The 16280-nt window shown below is 38.8% G+C and overlaps 1 protein-coding gene across 5 annotated transcripts in view; it reads left to right on the top strand.

The window, feature by feature from the left end:
* The window catches only part of rps6kc1 (ribosomal protein S6 kinase B1), a 40211-nt gene that overhangs the window by 14961 nt on the left and 8970 nt on the right, over positions 1 to 16280 (top strand). For 2 of the 5 annotated variants that reach the window (NM_001365551.2, XM_087297463.1), the window contains 6 exon segments: positions 3967 to 4088; positions 7827 to 7919; positions 8342 to 8389; positions 10624 to 10756; positions 12346 to 13542; positions 15574 to 15663. In NM_001365551.2, the coding sequence (NP_001352480.2) occupies positions 3967 to 4088; positions 7827 to 7919; positions 8342 to 8389; positions 10624 to 10756; positions 12346 to 13542; positions 15574 to 15663 (1683 nt within the window). 5 annotated transcript variants of the gene reach the window in all.

Below are 16280 nucleotides of genomic sequence, written 5' to 3'. Positions count from 1 at the left end.
TAAAGTGGCATTCTAGGACATAATAGCCGCATTTCCACTATAGGGCCAGTGCGAGCCAGGGCTTTTATCGGGCCAGGCTGGGCCATTCGCCCAAGAGGTTGAGCAGTGAGGCCGAAATCATGTCGCGTTTCCACTGTCGGGCTAGTAGCTCGCAGTGCATAACGCAAACCCCGCCCACAGAACGTCCCCCGAATCGAACGTCACTCAATCCGCCCACTTTAGCGGGAATCAGGCAGATAAAGCACACCACATCATCACGAAACTATTAAAATTGGGACAACCAAAACAAACAAATGACATGTTACTGTACAACAGTACAATGTATGTCTATACCTACATACCTTTGTGTTCTCATTCATCATATTCATTTACTCGCCGACCGACTGTTGGCATCGAAATCCAGTGGTCTTGCCACTAATGGAGGGACCCAGCGCAGGGAGCGCACACATCCATAATATAACACCACATATATAAAATTCTCCGTTAATAACTCGATATAAAATGTAGTTTATAACATTCTCAGTTAGACAGACGCTGTCCAACATTCAGCCCAAATGTTCCGGAGAGAACTGAAAAATGAACTTTTCCCTATAGGCTTTATGACACTAAGTTAGGTGATTCCCTTTATTTAAAGATGTTGCTTATTATATCTTAAGTAAAGGAAAGTGTTCAGTGTTTCAGCACATAAGAGCAGCACATAATAAAATATAGCCTATATTTCGTTGCGCTCAGCAGCTATGCACTAATAAAGCTCTTTATGTATTTAAAGTTTCATTTTTAAATTTTATAATATATAAAATATAAAAACATACACACTTGTTTGAAGAGTGCAGTTGCAGTTTTCCCTGATGCGTCTGTAAAGTGACAAAAAAAAAGGTCGCCTAGTTTCTGCTTTCACTCAATCCCGAAAATGCTCTGTTTGCATGATTTGATTAATATCATCGTATCCAAATACTTTATAAATAATATTTAAAACATTCTCCGGTGTTTATTGTTCTTAGAAAATATCTAAAATCTTTTTTTTTTCAGAGAGGCTTTTGAAAAATGAAAGTTTATGGCTTTAAAACAGTGTGATATAGTACCTAATTGTTATAGCTAGCTTTTGTTAGTTTTTTATTGGTTTCTTTATTCAATGTGATTTTATTATATCTGATATTTGTAATTCTTTAAATTATTTCAATATAGCTTAGGCTATTTTATCTAGTTATGACACTATTGTTTTGAGCCTACAAAAGTGGACACGAAATTTGAAAAGTTTAATGTCTTTCTGTTGTATTCATATAAAGTATTATCTCCAAAATAAATAAAAACAATAAAAAAGAAAAGAAAAAAGCCGCTCAACAGTGTTATGAAGGGAGCGCTCTTTTCCTCGGTCTCACATTCACATACAGGCATCTAAACACGCACAAACACACCTTTGAAACTTGACAAAAACTCTCGAAAACCTTTACTAAAAGAGCCTATAATTTGTTCCAGATGTTTTCTTTCCCTTATTTATTTATTTATTTATTTATTTGTTTGGCGCATGTACTCATGTGCGATCGGAAAACTGTCCCCGCCTCTCCTTTCACTCCGCCCCGAAGCCCCGGCTGGCCCTCTGGCCCCAAAAAAGCCCCGATTTGGCCCGATTAGGCCCCGGAAGTGACAGTGGAAACGCGACTGGCCTTGGCTCGCCCAGGCTCGCTCGCTTTAGGCGCAATAGTGGAAAATGTGAATTTAAACATAGTTTTTATTGTGCTGTTTGAAGATTTCTCTCAAAAGTGTGATGTGACCATCCCTGTGTGTATTTCCTCCCTCAAATCTGAAACTCATTGTTAATTTGTACATATATGGAACATGGCAAGTAGAATGGCAAAGAAATACACTGTTTCCACTTTTGCTGGCATAATAAACTAGATGACGAGTTGGTCACTCTAGGTTGACTCATTTACACTCACCGACCACTTTATTAGGTAAACCTTACTCGTATTGGGTTGGACTTCAGAACTGCCTTCATGGCATAGATTAAACAAGGTACTGGAAATATTCCTCAGAGATTTTAGCATCACACAGTTGCTGCAGAATTGTCGGCTGCACATCCATGATGCAAATCTCCCGATCCACCAAATCCCAAAGGTGCTCTATTGGATTTAGATCTGGTGACTGTGGAGGCCATTTGAGTACAGTGAACTCATTGTCATGTTCAAGAAACCAGTCTTGAGATGATTCAGGCTTTATGACATGGCGCGTTACCCTGCTGGATGTGGTCACAAAGGGTTGTACATGGTCTGCAACAAAACTCGGGTAGTCTTTGGTGTTGACACGATGCTCAATTGGTACTATTGGGCTCAAAGTGTGCCAAGAAAATATATACCATTATATATAATAAGGTATTATATAATATATATACCCCATACCATTACACCACCACCACCAGCCTGAACCTTGAATACAAGACAGGATGGATCCATGCTTTCATGTTGTTGATGCCAAATTCTGACCCGACCATCTGAATGTTGCTGTTGATATCGAGACTCATCAGAGCAGGCAACATTTTTCAAACTTGTCCAGTTTTGGTGACCCTGTGTGAATTGTAGCTTCAGTTTCCTGTTCATAGCTGGCAGGATTGGAATCTGGTGTGGTCTTCTGCTGCTGTAGCCCATCTGCCTCAATGTTGGACAGGTTGTGTGTACAGAGATGCTCTTCTGCAGACCTCGGGTGTAACGAGTGATCGTTTGAGTTACTGTTGCCTTTCTATCAGCTGGAACCAGTCTGGCCATTCTCCTCTGACCTCTAGCACCAACAAGGCATTTGTGCCCACAGAACTGCCGCTCGCTGGATATTTTCTCTTTGTTAGTCCATTCTCTGTAAACCCTAGAGATAGTTGTGTGTAAAAATCCCAGTAGATCAGCAGGGAATTGGGTTGAGGTAAATGGCGGAGGGGTGTCACAGACGAAGGTCGAAAGTGAAGAGGGTTGGGGAGTCGCAGAAGAAAGTGAAAGTAAACAGCAGACGGGGGAGGAGGCCGGTTGAGGAGGGGGATCAGTAAAATCAGGTGCCGGATCTGGATATTCAGGCACAAATTAAGCCCTAATAAAGGGTGTACCTAATAAAGTGGCCGCTGAGTGTATTTTACAATGCACCACTGTCAAGCCTGCTTCAACATTAAACATATTTTATTAGATTGTGAAATTTGAAACACTAGAAGACAAGGATTTTATACTCTGAGTACTTTGGATGTTTTTTTAAATGTTTTTTCAGAAGTATTTTTAGGTTTTGTATCATGTTAAAGTGAAAAAACATTTAATGTTTTTAATGTCAAATTTAAAGTGTTTATTTCTATTGCCTCATTGATTCCTGAACTTGTTGTTGTGTAATATGTTTTATCTATATTGATCTTGTCATGAAATGGACATAAGTTGCTGATGTGCAATAATCAAACAGTCAATCAAGCTGTTGAAGTCAACACGTTGCAACAGTGCTTGTGTCAGTAGTGTGCATTACTGTCCATCAAACAGGTAATGCTATTATTGCTAACATATCGCAAACTTGTTGATTTAAACATTAGCATCATCTCTAGTCAAGAGAAACCAATCTTTTCATCCAGTGTTTAAGTTAATAAAACACTCTTGACAGCAGCCTTACTTACTGGAATTCCACAACAACCACTGACTTTTCTATTCTTGTCACTGATCCTGAAGAGGAAAGCAGGCTTTTGAACTAAAGCACTTGGAGCTAAAGGACGAGAGACTCAGAAAATATTCCTAAACTTAAAATGCAATTAACCCTGTTTGCATTTGTGTCGTTTTACCACTTTCCTATTTAATGGGATAGTTCATCCAAAAAATGCAGATTTACTCACTGTTTACACACTCGCAGGCGGTTCCAAACCTTTGAGTTTCTTCATTCTGTTGAACATGAAGTAGAAAGCTGAAGACCTGTAAGCGTTGATAAACATTGTTATTCAAGTTTCTATAAATTTTTCAGGAGAGGTGAGTCCCAGCCGGAGGGAGGCTGTGAAGAGGAAGACGGCAGAATATCTGATGCGTGCTGAGCTCATTTCTGCACAGCTCATAGACGGAATGGGACAGAGCTCCACTCAAAGCAGGGTCAGTGTGTTTGAGCCATCCCCTTCACAGTGATTCCCTATTCCCTGTATGATGAAAATATATGTATATTTCATTGAACAGTAGAAGTCTGAATTATTAACCTCTATATGTATGTATAATAATATATATTCAAATAATATATATATATATATATATATATATATACATATATATATATATATATATATATATATATATATATATATATATATATATATATATATATATATATATATATATATAATTAATTAATTAATTAATTAAGTTTATTTATTTATTTATTTATTAATTAATTAATTAATTTATTTATTTATTTATTTATTTATTTATTTATTTATTTATTTATTTATTCCCAATTTCTGTTTAACAAAGAGAAGATTTTTTTTTCCAACACAATTCTAAACATAATTAGTAATGAGTTGATAATGAGTTCATAATGAGTTTTATTAACTCATTTCTAATAACTGGTTTCGTTTATCTTTGCTATGATGACATTAAATAATATTTGTCTAGATACTGACCTTTTGAGATAGAAATATTTATTTTTTAAGATATTTATCTTAAAATTGTTAAACTTTTTTTTTTTTTTTAAACTGCTTATATTTAAGCCAACATCAAACAAATAAGACTCTCTCCAGATGAAAAAGTATTAAGGAAATACTGTGAAAAGTTCCTTGCTCTTTTATACATCATTTGGAAAATATTTTGGGGAAAAAATTAGGAGCTTATCATTTTGACTTGTATGTGAAGTTCGACCTTTGGCCTTCGTTGGTTCGGCTAGTTTGGTTTGTTTGTTGCCTCTCATTGTGTTCATGTCAGAAGGACGTCAGATGGTTTCCTGATTCAGCATTGGCCGTCAGCTGAAGAGAGCTCTCTGATTGGTTATTTAACAATAAATCAATGTGCAAGAACAAAAACTGAAACCATTCAAGTGAAGAAGAAACGCAAAGTAGCCAGCTGTCATTTTACTGCTTTTCTCAAATATTTGTGAACGATATGGATTATCAGACATATCTGAATGAGTGAATCATTCCATGGTGACTGACAAAAGAGGCAGAGCGCTAACATGATTAAACCCCGCATTTTTGTTTACTATGTTATTGCAGACTCTTTGGTAAAGTGTTTGTGCCTTTTAGTGTTAATCTTTGAAACAGCAGGAAAAACAAACAAAATAATCATGATTAATTCTAGGTTATCCTTAGATAATCACAAACTTTAAGGAGCTTTTAACTTCGATTTAAACATTTTTCAATACTTTTGTATGTAGTGTGGAACTGTAATTATGATTAAATTCTCACAGTGAAGTGGACTGCATATATATATATATATATATATATATATATATATATATATATATATATATATATATATATATATATATATACATATATATAGAGTGAGAGAGAGAGAGAGAGACACACAGTTGAAGTCAGAATTATTAGCCCCCTTCAAATTTTTTTCTTTTTAAAAAAATTTCCAAATGATGTTTAACTGAGCAAGGAAATTTTCACAGTATGTCTGATAATATTTTTTCTTCTGGAAAAAATCTTAATTGTTTTATTTCAGCTAGAATAAAAGCAGTTTTACATTTTTTAAACACCATTTTAAGGACAAAATAATTAGCCCCTTTCACCTATATTTTTTTTAGATAATCTACAGAACATTTAAATGTCACTTTAAGCTGTATAGAAGTGTCTTGAAAAAGATCTTGTCAAATATTATTTACTGTCATCATGGCAAAGATAAAATAAATCAGTTATTAGAGATGAGTTATTAAAACTATTATGTTTATAAATGTGTTGAACAAATCTTCTCTCCGTTAAACAGAAATTGGGGAAAATATAAACAAGTGGTCTAATAATTCAGGGGAGCTAATATTTCTGACTTCAACTGTATATGTATATATGTATATATATATATATATATATATATATATATATATATATATATATATATATATATATATATATATGTATATATATATATGTATATATATATATGTATATATATATATGTATATATATATATATATATATATATATATATATATATATATATTAGGGCTGCACGATATTGGAAAAAAACTGACATTGTGATTTTATATTTTGTTTATTTTTATTTTGTTTTGTTATGGTTATTTTTATTTTATTCTGCTATTTACATATTGCGACATTGAGTAGACTTTCTCCAGATGAAATGAACGTCTCTAATTAGAAATCCTTGATCATTTTAGATTGATTGGGATGATTTTGTAGTAGCATGCATCTGCATGAAATAAAATAAACTAAATCACTAGCATTGACAAATACAGTGGAGCAAACATGCAAATGAAATGCACAGAATTGTATGGTTTTCTGGGACGCTAGCAGGGAAAATAACAATCAACAAAAATCACTGCATGCGTAGTCTACATTGTATAAAAACAATTAATCTCTCTTAAAGTTATAAGCTATATAATTTCTTCGCTGAATGTTTTAAACTGGCATGAAATGCTCACAGACCTTAAAGGGCCATGACACCCCCCACTTTCGGTTAAAGTCTACTTCAGAATTTTTTCAAAAGATGCATGATTAATGGGCGTGGAGCTCCGCGAGCATCGGGCAGGAGTGGGCGTGGCCAGTAGGGGAGAAGGGGAGTGAATAACTGTTGTTGACAGTTAGCTCACAAAATGAGACACAAACCGTGAGGAGACGCATGAGTTTATAGTTCACAAAGTTAAAATGCAAAAAAATAAACAGTAATTTAATGCCCTGCTACATTTGTTATTAGTAATTTCATATACAGACAACCACATTTTATATTATTATAAAGATAATCGTGTTCATATAAACACTATAAATGAGGATTCTTCCTCGATCCCGGTGTGTAAATTATAGATCTTGAATGCAGACTCAGTGCAGCAGGTCTCCTGACCTGTCTATTTTAACCATTAGCCCTGCTGGTAATCTGGAGGATTTAGGCAAACACAGCAGCACAGTGATGTGTCTGAATGTGAACGAACTCCTGATAAAAGACAGCGTCCGCCATTCTCTAATTCTCGTGCTGCTCTCCCGACAAAAATGCTAGCAGCACTCACACAGCTTTGCTGTATGATCGGGAAAAAACATGCAACAAGCCGCGTGGATCATGGAAACAAACACATGCGAGCCTTCATGAACGGTTACTGCGTGCCGTTGGTCTGTGTCTCACAGCTTGCTTGAAACTGGCAGGTCTGCCTTCGGAGAGCTCGTGCTCTCATGAATAATTAAGCAGCCGGCTCTTCTCATAGGATAAGAAAACTCCGCTATGAATAATAATGAGAAACCGACGCGTCATCATTGCAATTGCACTGCGCTACGTCGCCGATTTTGATCCCGCCCCAAAAATCATTGCTGAAATGAGCTGACAAAAGCTCAAAATTATCCAGTTTTCCCCACAATTAAAGCTGACAGGTGCTAACATCGTCTTAACTGATGCTCAACACACACATATCTGTTAATATACAAAAAAAAAAAGTTCTCCAGGGTGTCCTGAACCTTTGTCCAAACACAAATGATAAGCATGTTTGTTAACTTTAGTAAAAATTTGCAGTGAATCCACAAATCATGGATGATGTTTTGAACTGTGGAAAATCGCAACTCGACATTGCAGATCTTGCAATGTGACTATTGCGGACGGGCACTATATTGGCAGTATATTGTGCAGCCCTTATATATAATAGTTCTATAAATACAATTCTTTTGTTTGGTGTCTCTTTAGGCATTGGGATCACAGTGCTGTGGTGGCTCTTGGACTGAACAGACTCACTCCGATGAGCTGAAGCACTACAGAGTGCTGGGTGTTATTGATAAGGTATATATAACAATTGTGCAACTTCATTATGATGCTGCTAATTTGCACAAGGCATTTAACATATTTGTGTTTCAAAAAGAACCGTCCACTCGGGTTTAAAGTTCAGTCTTTATCTCTGCATTCTGCTCACTCTCATACTAAAGACATTAAAACAAGAGCTGCACATGACTGGTTATTGTAATGGGCAGCTAAGTGACATTGGACATGACATTACATTGTGCAGACGGAATGTGATTCTGAGCAGCTTGTATTATTATGTTCAAAATAATTGCTTGTTTTCTGAATCTTTAAGGACAATTTTAGGTTATTTATTAAAGTTTCACTTTAGAAGAATTAATAATGCAATTGAATTATGGTCCTCCACAAGCTGTGGCTTCTTGTAAACTGCAAATCTATCATGTCTCTGTTTTATTTGTCTTTAGGTGCTGTTGGTAATGGATAATAGAACACAGGAAACCTTTATTTTGAAAGTAAGTGGGACACAGAGGTCGCGTTAACCGAATATTTTCCGTCATTGACGGATTTTTTTCAGCCGTGATGGAAAAATCTGAAGGTGATCTGTTGTTTTGCCCCTACTCTTCAGTTTTTTGGTATAGTCCCCATACACGCCGGACACAAGGCGCAACCCTCCCGCTCTTCACTAGCTGAAGTGGCTCTAGTAATTCCGCTCTCCAGTGTGACAGCAGAACCTGGCTTCAGCCTCCAGAACAAAATTTAAACTATCAGGAGAAGTCGACTTTCTGAGGCAAAGACACAGAATTTAATGACAAGTGCTCTGCATTAAGGCTGATTTATACTTCTGCGTCAAACACCGGCACATGCTACGGCGCTGACGCATAGCCCTTCGGCGTGGCCGTCGGCGTCACTGACGTGCACCTCTCAAAAAATGTAACTACACGTCGCAACAACACGTAGCGCAAGCTCTGTGATTGGTCGGCTTGGTAGCGCTGACGAGTCGGGGCGGGACCGAGAGCCGTGCGAATGGCGCGAGCGTTTGTTTACAAGTGTGGAGTCCCATTACGGAGCTCCGGATGGAAAGTTTTGTTTTGTGTTTACCTCATAGTTAAAGTTGTTGCACGTCCGCCGGTTCCTGCCTCAAACTGAGCGAGTTTGAGCCACTTGTACATCCAGGAAGTGTTCAGGAAAAGCAAAAAAGAAGCGAAGATACTCGACACAGAGGAAGATTTACACCTCACTGCCAACTAGCGTTTCGGAAATGTTAATGCAGACCAACAGAGACAGCGCGCAGAAGTATAAATGCACAGCTACGCGCGTTGCATGCGCCGTGGGTTACGCCGGTCACTTGACGCAGAAGTATAAATCAGGCTTCAGCCTCCCTTGATGCGCTTGATTACCCATTTCAGGTCGACGCAGGAGGAAGATATGAGTTTTTGTTAGTTTGTCAAATAAATAAATAAATGAATAATTTAGCCTATATGCTCGTTGTGCAAGTTCATTATTAAAATATGAATGAAAAAGGCGATTAGAAAATATGCTAATTAAATGACGGTCAATAACAGGTTAAGATGGAATTTTTACAACCCTCTCCATCAAAATGACGGACAATGAGAAAGTCTAACGCGACCTCTGGTGGGACAATAACAAATTATAATACCAAACGGTCACTTTCTATTGTCCCTGAAAGCTGAAACATTGTGCTTGTTTATTTGATTATTAGACTTTAATTTGTTTTATGAGAGTGATTGTTGCGTCGCAGTAGGTAGTGCTTTGGCCTCACAGCAAGAAGGTCGCTGGTTCGAGCCTCTGCTGTAGGGGTGTCACGATTTTGATTTTTAATCTAAATCGATCGAAATTTATGCTCGACTTTGATTATCGAATCAAAAAATAGAATCGCGTGAACCCCATGTCGCGTTAGCTTGGCTTGCCAAGCGGTAAAAAACATGCTTGTTGAAGTGCTTGTTGAACTGCAGAAGCAGGAGACCCGTCGACAGAGCTTAAACCCTCTCCTCTTTCAATGAAGTCGCCGGTGTGGAAGTATTTTGGATTTCCAGTGAGTTATGTTGACAACGTTCGTTACAGATCACTGCCTATTTATGAGTCTCGCAGAAAAAAGTGATTGACAGTTTGTAATTATGTGTGTAACTTACCTTTATTTATTTACTGTATGATTTGTTTATAGGTAAAACAAAGACCATGCAAGTCAGGTAGTTTAAACGGTAGGCTACTAATAATTAATTCTAATTAATACTAATAAATCGAAAATCGAATCGAATCGTGACTTTAGAATCGAAAATGTAATCGAATCGAGGATTTGGAGGATCGTGACACCCTTACTCTGCTGAGTCAGTTAGCATTTCTGTGTGGAGTTTGCGTGTTCTCCCTGTGTTCGCGTGGGTTTCCTCCGGGTGCTCCGGTTTCCCCCACAGTCCGAAGACATGCGTTATAATAAGTCTAGTACATAAATGAGAGCCTGACATGAGATTGCTTGTTCCAAATGAAGTTTATGAACGTTTTATGCTAGGACAATAAAACAGAAGAATGTGGAGGAAATGTCCAATCAGTTTTGTCCATTTAGACCATTTAAAAAGTCTGATATAAGTTTAAAGTTTGCTACGGCCAATTTAGTTAATCCAATTCACGTATAGTGCATGTCTTTGGACTGTGGGGGAAACCGGAGAACCTGCAACCCTACTTAATACAATTGTTTTGAGGCCTCTGATATGATTTCCGTGTGTGTGTTCAGGGTTTAAGAAAAAGCAGTTCATGTGGACGCATTAAGAAGACTATTGTACCTCGTGCTGTGCCTAACATGGTACAACTGGAGAAGTACATCATCTCAGAGGACTCCATCTTTCTTTTACTGCAATATGCTGAAGGTGAGTTTTTTTTCCCAGTGTTTTAACATTTTGAAATATCTAACACCTGATTGGTTCTTCGTTGAGTGATTGCCGGTGCATACCTTGCACGTGGCTGACACCATTGTGAGCATTTATACTTCTGTGTTCTTTGTTTCTCCAGCAATAACACTTCCAAAATGCTTGTAGGTAGTGGCGTTTCTTTGGTAGGTAGTGGTGTTAAGTTTCTTTGCTGGTGTTTTGAGCTTACACTGAAAATGCGTTCAACTACTTTAATCATTAAGTATACACAAAATACAAGTGTCCATCCAGAGCTCCTCTGTGGGACTGGACACTTGTTAAACACTCGTCATCGCTACCAAGCAGACTAATCAGATTTTGCACTCTGCATCATTGCAATGTGTAGTTACTTATTTTGAGAGGTGCGTATCAGGGTCAGGGTATGACGGACCTACTGCGTGCACACAAGGCAGAAGTATAAATTAGCTAAAAAGGGACAGTTCACCAAACAATTACAATTGTCATCATTTACTCGCCTGTTACTTATTCCAAACCTTTATGACTGTCTGTCTTCTGTTAAACACAAAGATATTTTTGAAAAAAAAAACCTGAAACTTGTAACCTTTGACTCCTAAAGTAATAATCCTACTATGAAAGTCAACCTACTATACTCATTAGTGGTCAACAGAGTAATGAAACTCATAACGGTTTGGGACCACTTGAGGAAGACTAAACAGTGGGTAAATGTTCACTTTTGGGTGGCTATTACTGCCTTCAAAACGGTGAAAAGCCTTGGAGTAACGATTGATGACCAACTAAACTTCTCTGACCACATTTCTAGAACTGCTTGATCTTGCAAATTCGCACTCTATAGCATCAGAAAGGTCCGACCCTTCCTATCTGAACATGCAGCTCAACGCCTTGTTCAAGCTCTTGTTCTCTCCAGACTGGACTACTGCAACTCTCTACTAGCCGGGCTTCAAGCTAACTCTATCAAACCTCTTCAGCTGCTTCAGAACGCAGCAGCACGAGTGGTCTTTATGAACCTAAAAGAGCACATGTCACTCCGCTGCTCATCCGTTTGCACTGGCTGCCAGTTGCTGCTCGCATCAAATTCAAAGCTCTGATGTTGGCTTACAAAGCGACTTCTGGCTTTGCTCCTTCTTATCTGCTCTTACTTCTGCAGATTTATGTGCCCTCCAGAAACTTGCGTTCTGTGAATGAACGGCGCCTCGTGGTTCCATCCCAAAGAGGGAAGAAATCACTTTCCTGAACTCTCGCGTTCAATCTGCCCAGTTGGTGGAATGAACTCCCTAACTGCATCAGAACGGCAGAGTCACTCGCTGTCTTCAAGAAACGACTAAAAACTCAACTATTTAGTCTCCACTTTCTAACTGTATTACACAAAAAAATAAATGACTAATGTTTTGCTTCTTAAACTTTACATACCTGAAACTTGCCTACAGCACTTATTCATTGTTGCTCTTATAGTTGTGTAAATAGCTTCCTTGTCCTCATTTGTAAGTCGCTTTGGATAAAAGTGTCTGCTAAATGACCATTCCTTTAGGTCTGCAGGCAGGTGCAGTAATATTTACTCTTTCTCTCATCAGGTGGTCAACTGTGGACACACATCTCCAAATATTTGCATGGCAGCAGTCCAGACGGAAGCGTTAACATGCCTATGATCCAGAAAGTGAACTCTGCAGCTATGCATTCCACCCTGACCCCTGTGCCCACTGGTTCCAGCAGCGCGGATTCTCAGGCCCTAAGCCTCGGGGAGCATCCCTTAACAGCCCAGCAGCCAGACTCTGGTGGCACCTCTGAAGAGGAGTGTACCAACAGCTATTTGACGCTATGCAACGAGTACGAGCAGGAGAAGCTGGAGCCAGAGGAAGACCATAGCTCATTTAATCCTGCGGATGCACAGAAACACACATCTTTAGTGTTAAACACTGATAGCCTGTGCTCTCCGATTTCAATACAGGAACTGAGCTTTTTCACCGAGGAGGAGCAACTAGCTAGCTTTATGGATCAATCCACAGCATCACCTGACAGTCTGAACCAATCATCGCCCTTGGAGCGCTTCCAGAGTGATAGAAATGATGCCTGTACGGCACTGTTACCTTCGGATGCTGATGTCGAGGTCTTAGAGGAGCCCCTGCAGAAGCCACAGGTTGTGTCAGATCTCTGGAGGGCTGATGGGGATCAGTGCTCAAACGAGTTGGTGCCAGTTATTTCCTTTAAAGAGGCTGTACAGGAGGATGCCACTGTGAGCTGCGCTGTTGAGGGACAACCGCCTGATCTTTTGGTCAATCTTCCGGTGCTCGAAGCGGACACGGTTGAAACAGTAGAAGAAGAGCTTATCGCTTTCAATGCAGTGGCCAAAACTTCTCCTACATTTGGTGGGCCGGATGTCCTACAAGGAGGAGAAAAGGCAGAGTTGGAGCTGCCCATTGATTTGACAACCCTTCCTCTTTACAGACCACCAGCAGCACCCTTTGGAAAAGACTTGATTCCGTCTTCCCCCATGCTGGACGCAGCTATTTCTAAAACTCAGACAGGGTGCGTTGAACATGAAGATTTGGGGTTGGGGTTTGAAGGCACTTCAGGAGAGCAGGAGGTTGAGGAAGTCTCAAAGTTGTTTCAAGAACTGGATAAGTTGGCTGCAGTTTCATTAGACACGCATATCCCAGAAGCACTGGTGAGGAGCTGGGCTGCTGACATAGTTGTGGCTCTGGATGCTCTGCACCAGGAGGGAATCATATGCCGAGACCTGAACCCCAGCAACATACTGCTAAACCACACAGGTGAATCATTCACTCAATCTCTGCTCACTCCTACAATATATTTTAGTACTCTAGAGCAGGGGTTCTCAATCTCGTTCCTGGAGGTCCGGTGTCCTGCAGATTTAGCTCCAACTACAATCAGACACACCTGGGCTAGCTAATCAAGCTCATACTAAATCAAAATCAAATCAAATCACTTTTATTGTCGCATCATCAGCAGCACGTGTGCTATGATGAGTGAAAAGCTTAGGTGCTGACTCCAGACAGGACAAAATACAGACAGTGCAAATACTGCGACAATGTAAAATTGACAGTCATATGTACAATGAATTGGCTTCCACATAGTTGTAGGCAGTATTTTTTCAAGTATGGATTGGTTAAAGTGCAGTGCATGCTACATATTGATGGTGTGCATTGAGGGGTATGGAAGAGTCTGTGTGTGGTGTGTTGAGTGTTTATCAGGCTGATAGTCTGAGGGAAGAAACTTTCCTTCAGTCGGCCGGTGCGTGATCGGATGCTGCGGAACTGTCTGCCTAGGGTAGCAGAGAGTAAAGTCTATGGCTTGGGTGGCTGGAGTCACTAATAATTCTCTTGGCTTTCCTCATGCACCGCCTGGTGTAGATGTCCTGGAGGGAGGGAAGCTCACCTCCTACTACGCGTCCAGCAGTTTGCACAATCCTAGGCCTTGGTGATTGCTGCTGGTGCTATTTCCATACCAGGTGGTGATACAGCCAGACAGGATGCTCTCCACAGTGCAGGTGTAGAACGAGCGGAGAATGTAGGGGCTCATTCCAAACCTCCTGAGATGCCTACTAGGCTTTTTAGAAACATCCTTGCAGGTGTGTTGAGGCAGGTTGGAACTAAATTCTGCAGGACACCGGATTTTCAGGACTGAGTTTGGGAACCCCTGCTCTAGAACAGGGTGTGCTCAATCCTGTTCCTGGAGATCTACCTTCTTGTAGATTTCAGTTGCAACCCATCAAGACAAGTACTATTCAGGTCCTAATTAATTGGTTCATGTGTGTTTGATCAGGGTTGGAGCTGAACTCTGTAGGAAGGTAGATCTCCAGGAACAGGGTTGAGCACCCCTGCTCTAGAACAGGGGTTCCCAAACTTTTCAGCCCACGACCCCCAAAATGAAAATCCCAGTGACTCAAGACACCCAATATCCTCTGAAGAGGTTCTAAATATTCAAATCGTGCATGTAACAGCTCACACACACCAATAGGCCCACACTATTCTTCGTTTATTTTTGGAGATCGTCACTCTGAGACCTCTTTATTGAGTCGTGGCCTTTATTTTTAATGTATAAGAGTGCCATAAAGGTGTCTTAGTTTAACCTGGTGCAATAAAATCAATCTGCTGCATCTGACACTATTGCTGTGTCTTAAGTATTACATAATCACCGCAGGGGTTGCAATCAAAAAGAAAAACAAAATATGTGCATGTTGTTTTTTTAATGTAACTACTAACTATTATTTAATCTTCTGTAGGTTATGGATAAAATATTGTAATTCTAATAGTTTAATAAAATGAATATGATTTTTGGAAATCACCAAGTGACCCTCTCATTGTTTTGTGACCCTCACTTTGGGAACCACTGTTCTAGAAGATCCATATTTTTTGGCTTTTGTTACGTTTCAGCTCTTAAGAGAAACATCTGTATGCTAAAGTACTAAATAGTTGATATTATGTTTTAGTACAGTCTAGTTGTAAGGCAGTCTAGTATTTACAAGTACTGGAATTTGACACATTTTGAAACGGAAACAAAATTGCCCTACTTTTTAAGAGTTGGCTTCCTTTATTGCATAGACAGACAGAAAGGTGAATGCTGGACAACAGGATTACTGCAAGCACATTGGATCGACACATCTTCCAAAGGAACTAGCATTTGTTTATGCTTGCTCATTCCTTAATTTTATTTAACTTAGTCCCTTATTTATCAAGGGTCACCACAGAGGAATGAACCACCAACTATTCTGCCATATGAACTCTTTGCCAAGCAATTGCGAGACAGGTCAACGTTTGACTGACGAATCTTTATTTTTTCAGGTCGTGTGCAGCTGACCTATTTCTGTAGCTGGAGTGATGTTGAGGAGTCATGTGACCCCAATGCCATCTCTAAGATGTACTGTGCACCAGGTCAGCTTGTTTTAACTTTATAGACGCATTCTGTGCTGATTTTACTCATTCATTTAATATGTTGTACGTTTTTGTTATTTAAGCAGTTGGTGCACTGATGTTGATTTTCTTCTAGGCTGATTCTAATTACAGATTTTAATTGTACTAGTGAAATAGTCCTGTAGCTTTCCCAGTAGCTTCTGAGTATTTCATCTGTTTTACATTCAGTAATTTACCACTCTTTAATCTAAAGTGACTTGCAAATGAGAATGGCATCAAGCAACTCACAACATATATGTAAACAAGTATGTGTGTCTGTGCATGAGGCATGTCATTTATTCTTTCATTAATTTGTACATGTATATATATATATATGTATATATATGTATGTATAGATGTGTGTGTGTGTGTGTGTGTGTGTGTGTGTGTGTGTGTGTGTGTGTGTGTGTGTGTGTGTGTATGTATATGTATATATATATATATATATATGTATGTATATGTATATATATATATATATGTATATATATATATATATTAATATGTATGTATATGTATGTGTATATATATATATATATATATATATATATATATATATATATATATATATATATATATATATATATGTGTGTGTGTACAAA

Source organism: Danio rerio, chromosome 20 (genome assembly GCF_052040795.2).
Source record: "Danio rerio strain M-AB ecotype USA chromosome 20, GRCz13ab, whole genome shotgun sequence".
In the NCBI taxonomy this organism is placed as follows: domain Eukaryota; kingdom Metazoa; phylum Chordata; class Actinopteri; order Cypriniformes; family Danionidae; genus Danio; species Danio rerio.
Note: the sequence above shows the minus strand (reverse complement) of the source record. Positions and strands in the feature narration are given on the sequence as shown.